Below are 8,631 nucleotides of genomic sequence, written 5' to 3' on the forward strand. Positions count from 1 at the left end.
GTGTTTTGTCTTACACACATGATATATTGCATTTTCTGCATATATAATTTACACCACTTTGTGCATAATAATAATATCAAACGTTTTGATACAATAAGAGATATTAATTTATTTATTTTATAAGTATTATTGTCAATTAAAATGCTATCTCTTTAATTATTCTTTATTTGTTTTATTGTTATGCAAATTATCATAAGAACCTGAAGTTCTTTATAGAAAATATAGGCCCGAAGTCTATATCGAATATCAAAGCCTGAAGCTTGAATATATTGAATAAATTAGACTCAAACCTGAAGTTTTGAGTATGCATATAATCTAAAGCACTATTAATTTTATGACACAGTGCTATGGCAAACATCACCAAGCTTGAGTTCGTTGCTCTAGATATTTCCGGAAGAAATTATCTAACTTGGATTCTTGATGCTGAGATCCATTTGAATGCCATGAACCTCGGAAATACCATTAAGGATGGTAATGAGGAAAGTGAACAAGATAAGGCGAAATCAATGATTTTTATTCGCCATCATCTCCACGAGGGCTTAAAATCCGAGTATCTTGGGGTAAAGGACCCTGCTACTCTATGGAATAATTTAAAGGAAAGATATGATCACCAGAAGAGTGTGATACTTCCTAAAGCTCGATATGAATGGATGCACTTGCGTTTGCAAGATTTTAAATCGGTAAATGAGTATAATTCCGCCATGTTTAAAATTGTTTCTCGATTGAGATTATGCGGAGACGATGTCACAGAAAATGACATGTTAGAAAAGACATTTACCACATTTCATGCCTCTAATATGCTCCTGCAGCAGCAATATCGTGAAAGAGGTTTTACCAAATACTCTCAATTGATCTCTTGCCTCCTCGTTGCTGAACAGAACAACGAGCTCTTGATGAAAAATCATAACTCTCACCCAACAGGATCACAAGCATTTCCAGAAGTAAATGCAAATGTTTCATTCCCTGAAGTGAATGCAAACAACTATAATCGTGGTCGGGGTCGTGGCCGTGGCCGTGGGTATCGCCGTGGTCATAGTCGACATCAAGATGGTCCTAGAGTTGCACCATACCACCCGAAGTGGAATAAAAATGGTGAAAAACAAGACAAGGGCAAGGCTGTAAAATTTGGCCATCATAATAATCAAACTGAGAGTTGCCACAGGTGTGGAGTGAAAGGGCACTGGTCACGTGCATGTCGTACTCCAAGGCACCTTGTGGATTTATATCAAGCATCCATCAAGGGAAAAGGAAAAGGGAAAGAAATCAATTTTACTGATTTTAGCAACACCGAGAATGACCATATTGATCCAATGGACCTTACCCATTTGGATGTTGCTGATTTCTTTCCCGCGCCAAGTGGAGAAATTGATGAAATCAAATTTCATGGTGATGATAACAATGATGGCAACAAATAGATCAATCAGGATTGATCAAATATTACATTTATGTTGCATTTGAGTTAAATAATGTTTATCTTTCCATTCCCTAAATGAGTTCGAAATAATTTTGATGTGTGGTTGGTGGTTTGATTGATATAAGAAAATAAATTTTATTATATCTTCTTATATTACTTATTTTATTCCCAGAAAAATGGAATATAATGAGTCCGTGAGCAACCTGAACGATGGAGACATTTGTTTGGTTGACAGTGGAACAACACACACAATTCTTCGAGATCAAAAATATTTCTCGAGTTTGAAATTGGCAAAGGCAAGTGTTAGTACAATTTCTGGTACTACCAAACTAGTTGATGGCTCCGGAAGAGCTAATTTTATTTTGCCTGGTGGAACGAACATTTTGGTCAAAGAGGCTTTGTACTCTAATAAATCCAAAAGAAACTTGTTAAGTTTCAAGGACATTCGTCTCAATGGATTTCATATCGAGACTATGAATGAGGGGAATATGGAATTTCTTTGTATTACAACCAATATTTCATGCCAGAAGCATGTTAAAGAGAAACTCCCAGTTTTCTCATCAGGGTTGTATTATGCGACTATAAGCGCAATAGAAACAAATATTGTGATGGACCAGAAGTCCAATGATCCGGAACTTTTCTCTCTTTGGCACGATCGACTTGGTCACCCAGGATCGACCATGATGCGTCGAATAATAAATAATTCATATGGGCATACTTTAAAGAACCAGAAGATTCTTTTGCCCCATGAATGTGTGTGCATTGCATGCTCACAAGGGAAATTAATTATAAGACCATCTCCAATGAAAATTAGTAGCGAGGCCCCAACATTTTTACACAGAATTCAAGGGGATATTTGTGGACCTATAGATCCACCTTGTGGACCATTTCGCTATTTTATGGTTCTATTGGATGCATCATCTAGATGGTCACATGTAAGTCTATTGTCAACACGTACTGTTGCTTTTGCTAGACTTCTTGCTCAAATCATAAGATTACGAGCTCAATTTCCCGATTATCCTATCAAGACTATTCGTCTTGATAATGCCGGTGAATTTTCATCTCAAGCATTTAATGATTATTGCATGTCAATTGGTATTGATGTTGAACATTCAGTTGCCCATGTACATACTCAAAATGGACTTGCAGAGTCCTTTATTAAGAGATTGCAACTGATTGCTAGACCTTTGCTTTTACGGTCTAATTTACCCACTTCTATTTGGGGACATGCAATATTACATGCTGCTTCATTGGTCAGGATTAGACCAAGTTCATTTCAGAAGTATTCACCGTTTCAACTTGTTTCTGGCCAGCAGCCAGACATTTCTCACTTAAAAATATTTGGTTGTGCTGTTTATGTTCCGATTTCTCCACCTCAGAGAACAAAAATGGGTCCACAAAGACGACTTGGAATTTATGTTGGTTTTGATTCCCCGTCTATAATTAGATACATTGCACCCCTGACGGGTGATTTGTTTAAGGCAAGATTTGTTGATTGCCATTTTGATGAGACAATTTTCCCGCCGTTAGGGGGAGAAAGATCGTCGGTTCAAGTTGAACGGCGTGAAATTACATGGAATGTACCGTCTTTGTCTCATCTTGACCCACGCACAAATCAATGTGAGAAAGAAGTAAAAAGGATAATCTATTTGCAAAATATTGCAAATCAATTGCCGGATGCTTTTACCGATATGAAAACGGTAACAAAATCTCATATACCCGCTTTAAATACCCCGGCACGGGTTGATGTCCCTGAAGGACAACATGAAAAGATAATGAAACCTCGCATGAAGCGTGGGCGCCCTATTGGCGCAAAAGATAAGAACCCTAGAAGGAAAAGGGTAATAGAAGTAAATTCTCCTGAAGAGAATATTATCTGTGAACAAGAAAGCGCTATGAAAAATGTGACTGATCAGTCTAAAGTACATGATGCCCCTGGAGAGGATCATGAGAAAGAACTTATATCCGAAGAGATATCTTTGAACTATTTGAATACCAGAAAAAACTGGGATAGACATAAAGTTGTTATTGATAATATTTTTGCCTATGGGGTTGCAATTGATATTGCAAATGAGGACCCCGAACCAAAATCTGTCGAAGAATGTCGACATAGAAATGATTGGCCAAAATGGGAAAATGCTATTCATGCTGAATTAAATTCCCTTGAAAATCGTAAAGTATTTGGACCAGCAGTCCTAACACCGGATGGCGTAAAACCCGTTGGATACAAATGGGTATTCGTACGAAAACGAAATGAGAAAAATGAAATCGTGAGATATAAAGCACGATTAGTTGCACAAGGTTTCTCACAGAGACCCGGAATTGATAATGATGAAACATATTCCCCGGTGATCGATGCAATCACGTTGAGATATTTGATCAGTTTAGCAGTCACAGAGAGGCTTGACATGCGCCTTATGGATGTTGTTACTGCATATCTATATGGATCATTAGATAGTGATATTTATATGAAAATCCCCGAAGGATTTAAAATGCCTGAAGCATTTAAACAAAGGTCTCGTGAGTTATACTCTATTAAGTTGCAACGATCATTGTACGGTTTAAAACAATCCGGAAGAATGTGGTATAACCGTCTAAGTGAATACCTTGTTAAAGAAGGGTATATAAATAATCCAGTTTGTCCTTGTGTTTTCATCAAAAGATCTAATAGTGGATTTGCTATTATTGCGGTTTACGTGGATGATCTAAATCTTGTGGGAACTCCTGAAGAGCTCACAAAGACCGCAAACTATTTGATGAAAGAATTTGAGATGAAAAATCTCGGAAGGACAAAATTTTGTCTCGGCCTGCAGATCGAGCATTTGTCCAATGGAATCTTCATCCATCAATCAACATATACAGAAAAGATTCTAAAACGATTTTACATGGATAAATCTCATCCTTTGAGTAGTCCAATGGTTGTTCGATCGTTGGATATAAAGAAAGATCCATTCCGCCCTCGAGAAGAGAATGAAGAATTACTTGGTCCAGAAGTACCTTATCTTAGTGTCATTGGAGCACTAATGTATCTTGCAAATAACACTAGACCTGATATTGCTTTCTCGGTCAACTTATTAGCAAGATATAGCTCTGCGCCTACTAAAAGACATTGGAATGGCATTTAACATGTATTACGCTATCTTCGTGGAACAACTGATATGGGTTTGTTTTACTCAATCAATTCAGAATCCCAAGTAGTGGGTTATGCAGATGTCGGCTACCTCTCTGATCCACATAAAGGCAGATCTCAGAGTGGTTACGTTTTTATTTGTGGCGGTGCTGCAATTTCATGGCGTTCAGTGAAACAGACATTGGCAGCTACTTCTTCAAATCACTCAGAAATTCTGGCATTGCATGAAACCAGTCGCGAGTGTATATGGTTGAGATCAATGATCCAACACATTCGAGAAAATTGTGGGCTGACTTCAATACGAGATACACCCACAATACTTTACGAGGATAATGCCGCTTGTATTGCACAAATCAGAAACGGCTACATTAAAGGTGATAGAACAAAACATATATCACCCAAGTTTTTCTACACTCACGAGCTACAAAAGAATGGTGATATTGACGTTCATCAGATACAGTCATGCAACAACTTGGCAGATTTATTCACTAAAGCACTGCCAACTACAACGTTCAGGAAGATGGTCCATAGTATTGGAATGCGTCGACTCAAAAATCTCTTGCCGACATCAGGGGGAGCGTGATCATTAACTCTCACACACTGTACTCTTTTTCCTTCGTCCAAGTTTTTATCCCACTGGGTTTTTCTTGGCAAGGTTTTAACGAGGCAGTGTCTCACCATCGCAAGCTCCACATGAATATGTACTCTTTTTCCTTTGTCCAGATTTTCCCCATTGGGTTTTACTGGAAAAGTTTTTAACGAGGCATATTACTCTATAAAGATGGACATCCAAGGGGGAGTGTTGTAAATGCATTGAAAATGCATTAAGTGGATGTCCAAATTAATGAAGAGTTACCAACCATTAATGGTCTTTAATTGAAGTACACTCTTGTAACATTAATCTTCCTTGCAAGTATAAATAGCTTACATTGTAATAGACAAAGACACACTTGAGATTTGAGAATACAAGAAAGAATAAGAAGAAAAGGTTCTATTATCCTTACATTTGATCTCCCATATTCTTGTTTTACTTGAATTTCTTTAGTATATTTATAAAATTAATATCATTGTTTTTGAATTTTAATATATAATTTCATGAAAATATTGAAAAACAGGTAAAATATTTTTTTTTAAATAAATCATTGTGAAATCCATTAATATAAACAGTAACCGTAGAAAGAAGTCACCAAGAAAATAAATCTCGTTTAAAATACGGTATATTAGTCTACTTATTGCTACTATTTAAAATATACATGAATACCATAAAATCGTGAAATAGTTAGAAAATAAAAAAAAATAAAAAAAATAAAGAATGGATTTCCACTAAATATATAAATATGATTCAAAGTCGCTAAACATTTAAACAAATTTTTGAATGGAATTATTTTAAAATAGAAATAAAAATGAATAGTGAATCGGATTTTATATTGAAAATGATAGGAAACAATAATAAATGCTACAAACTTCTTGAAATAAAATTATATGAAAATAAATAGCATTAACATTGGGAGATATTTAAAATATGACAATAAATCCAAAACTAAAAGAACATAATATACAAAAAGAATAATTCAAACTTATTAAAAAAATGTATAAAGATTTGAATGGATATATTAAAAAAAAAATGGTAATTTAAAATATCTTTTGAAAGCAATAGAAATAAATAAGTAAATGAAAATGATAAAGCATCATTGAAATAAAATTGTATAAAAAATATAATAATAAAAACGGAAAAAACAACACAACACTAACAAAATATCATCAGCCAACTTTTTTCTTCTTTCATTTCTTGCTTCTCGCGTCGGAGTGAGGTGAAGATGAAGATAAAAACGGGTGGATGATTTTGCTTTGGTGTTGGATGGAAAATGTGGTTTTATACTTGTATTGAGTATGATAATTAAGTTAAATATATATAAATAAGGAAATAATCATTTATTATATAATTAACATAAATGTTGATATTCAAATTTGTAAGAAAAAATAAAAGATATGATTGGACAAATCGAAGGAAATTCGAAATTTCCTTATTTATCAATATAAAATTATTTTATAATTAACATAAATGTAATAAAGAAATTATTTCTTTTGAAATAAGTTAAATAATAAATAAGAAAAAATGTAATAAAAACTAAGTAAGGAAAGAAATCCACAAATAAAAGAGATGAAAAGATTTGGGATCAAAATTGAAGATGTCAAAACTTCAATTGTGTATTCTCCCTATATAGATTATATAGGTATTTTTGTGAATTTATTTGAAATAAAAGTTAAGGAGTGGGGGTCTATTATAGTGAAACTTTGATTTTTGGGTTGGTGTTAAATTGGATGAATATTGTATAGATTATATAGATTTGGAGGAGGCGTTCCATCCAAAAGGGAATAAAGGACTCTAGGGTTTGGGTTAAGAAACTTTAGAAAAGAAAAGGGAAGAACCGACCGACCGACTAGGGATTTGTTGAGAGAGAGAGAGAGAGAGAGAGAGAGATGGCTTCTTGTGCATCTGCCTCCGGCACGAATGTGAAATCGCAGTTAGAGGAATCGGAGAGCAGGAAAGTGAAAGTAAAATTGCATTACCAGAAATTGAAATTGGATTTGGCAAAGCAGCAGCGTGAGCATAATATCTTGGAGATACTTTCTCAAGTCGAAAAATTGAAGAATGAAATAGAAACGGAAACGGAAACGGAAACGGAAACGGAAACGGGTAAGCGAGGGTTAAGGATAAAAAGGATGCTTAGACAAGTGAAGAAATTGTGCAAGGAGGAATCGATCAAATATGAATATTTTAAGCCCAAGCTTACCGAATTAAGGATCACTGACAAGGCTGCTCGCCTGTATATGTTCGGCGTAAGTTACTGTAATTTATTATATTTAATTATACCAATTAATTATATATTATCTTATAATTAATTATTTTTATGCAGAGGCCTATGGCTAAGCTCATCTACGATCGAGATTTCACCGGCTTTAATGATCCCTCAGCCGTCCAAGATTTCATAGTTTATGTTCGAATTGCAATCAATGCCTTCAACAAAAGACACGTATGTTTTTTTTTGAAATTTTGTTTGTCTTAAATGAACCACATTTAAGCATAACTTGCTTCTTTTCTGTGTGCAGTCGACCGAATACAAGTTGGTGGAAGTTGTCAAAGCATTCAGAAGTCTACCCATCCATTTCACGCACTCACTGTACTTCACGTTTACCGCCAAGCTTGATGATGATGATGCCGCTCCCAAAACTTTTAAAGCAGAGCTCGTATTTCAATCCGATGAAATTCGCATATTTTCTGTTCATATTGTCTAGGCATGCGCAATTTTACATCCTGCTATAGGTAATTAATTTTCAATTCAAGATTTCCTGTATTTTTTTGTTTTCTTAACCAGCTATATGTTTAATAATGTTATTTACGCATGGGTATATATTTTCAATCCCTCGTATCGATTTGTGTTGTTCGCACTGTTAGTTTCATTAGACGAGTTAAATGACATATTTGTTTGTTTTCAACTAAATATTACCAAAAAGCAAGTGTGACCAACCATGTTATGGTCTCATTATTTGCTGGTACTCTATTTGAATAGGTTGTACTCTGCTTATTTTTCTAGCATGAAACATGTGAGAGATGCATGTTCTCAATTGTTCTCCAACAGCTTTCTACTGTATGCTTTTCATTGGATTTTTTTCGCATTTGCAGGTAATTCCAAGGTCAGGGAAGCTACTATAGATGCCTATGGAATTCGATGTCGTCTTTTTCTTTATGTTTATTTTGTGCATTTAGAATCTCTTTTTACTCGTGAAATATCTCATGGATTATGTGCACCTATCTTGTTTATGTTCAAAATTTGCTTGCTCCTGCTAAAGTTCAGATTTTCGTTTTGCTTCACTTACTCATTTCTCGGTGTATTATATCCTCATAGTTGCTGCAATATCATGGTTTAGTTTTGCGAGTTTGGTGATTGTTGAGTTATGCCTTGTTTTGTTGCCAGGCATGACCGATACCGATACCGCAATATCATGGTTTAGTTTTGCGAGTTCTGTGATTGTTGAGTTATGCCTTGTTTTGTTGCCAAGGCATGATCGATATCGATATCGATAC

General features: G+C 35.0%; 2 protein-coding genes across 2 annotated transcripts; both read left to right on the forward strand.

Annotated features, from left to right (window-relative positions):
- Window positions 1-301: 301 nt before the first annotated feature.
- LOC105955317 (uncharacterized) lies at window positions 302-2,053 on the forward strand. The gene is made up of 2 exons (XM_088818918.1): window positions 302-680; window positions 810-2,053. The coding sequence occupies exons 1-2, from the start codon at window positions 348-350 to the stop codon at window positions 1,413-1,415; spliced, it is 939 nt and encodes a 312-aa protein (XP_088675044.1). The 5' UTR covers window positions 302-347; the 3' UTR covers window positions 1,416-2,053.
- A 4,728-nt stretch (window positions 2,054-6,781) lies between these two features.
- LOC105974870 (uncharacterized) lies at window positions 6,782-8,418 on the forward strand. Its single transcript, XM_013000030.2, has 4 exons — window positions 6,782-7,385; window positions 7,463-7,579; window positions 7,656-7,869; window positions 8,230-8,418. Exons 1-3 carry the CDS (start codon window positions 7,026-7,028, stop codon window positions 7,839-7,841), a joined length of 663 nt encoding a protein of 220 aa, XP_012855484.2. The 5' UTR covers window positions 6,782-7,025; the 3' UTR covers window positions 7,842-7,869; window positions 8,230-8,418.
- The last annotated feature ends 213 nt before the right edge of the window (window positions 8,419-8,631 follow it).

Source organism: Erythranthe guttata, chromosome 6 (assembly GCF_056151865.1).
Source record: "Erythranthe guttata isolate IM_541 chromosome 6, IM_541, whole genome shotgun sequence".
Classification (NCBI taxonomy): Eukaryota; Viridiplantae; Streptophyta; class Magnoliopsida; order Lamiales; family Phrymaceae; genus Erythranthe; species Erythranthe guttata.

What these genes read in the sequence shown, in the direction of transcription:
- LOC105955317 (XM_088818918.1), top strand. Translation starts at nt 348, where the DNA reads ATGGCAAACATCACCAAGCTTGAGTTCGTTGCTCTAGATATTTCCGGA. An exon ending in GTTTGCAAGATTTTAAATCG is followed by an intron (nt 681 to 809) that starts GTAAATGAGTAT and finishes ATGCTCCTGCAG; the next exon opens with CAGCAATATCGTGAAAGAGG.
- LOC105974870 (XM_013000030.2), top strand. Translation starts at nt 7,026, where the DNA reads ATGGCTTCTTGTGCATCTGCCTCCGGCACGAATGTGAAATCGCAGTTA. An exon ending in CTCGCCTGTATATGTTCGGC is followed by an intron (nt 7,386 to 7,462) that starts GTAAGTTACTGT and finishes ATTTTTATGCAG; the next exon opens with AGGCCTATGGCTAAGCTCAT. An exon ending in ATGCCTTCAACAAAAGACAC is followed by an intron (nt 7,580 to 7,655) that starts GTATGTTTTTTT and finishes TTCTGTGTGCAG; the next exon opens with TCGACCGAATACAAGTTGGT.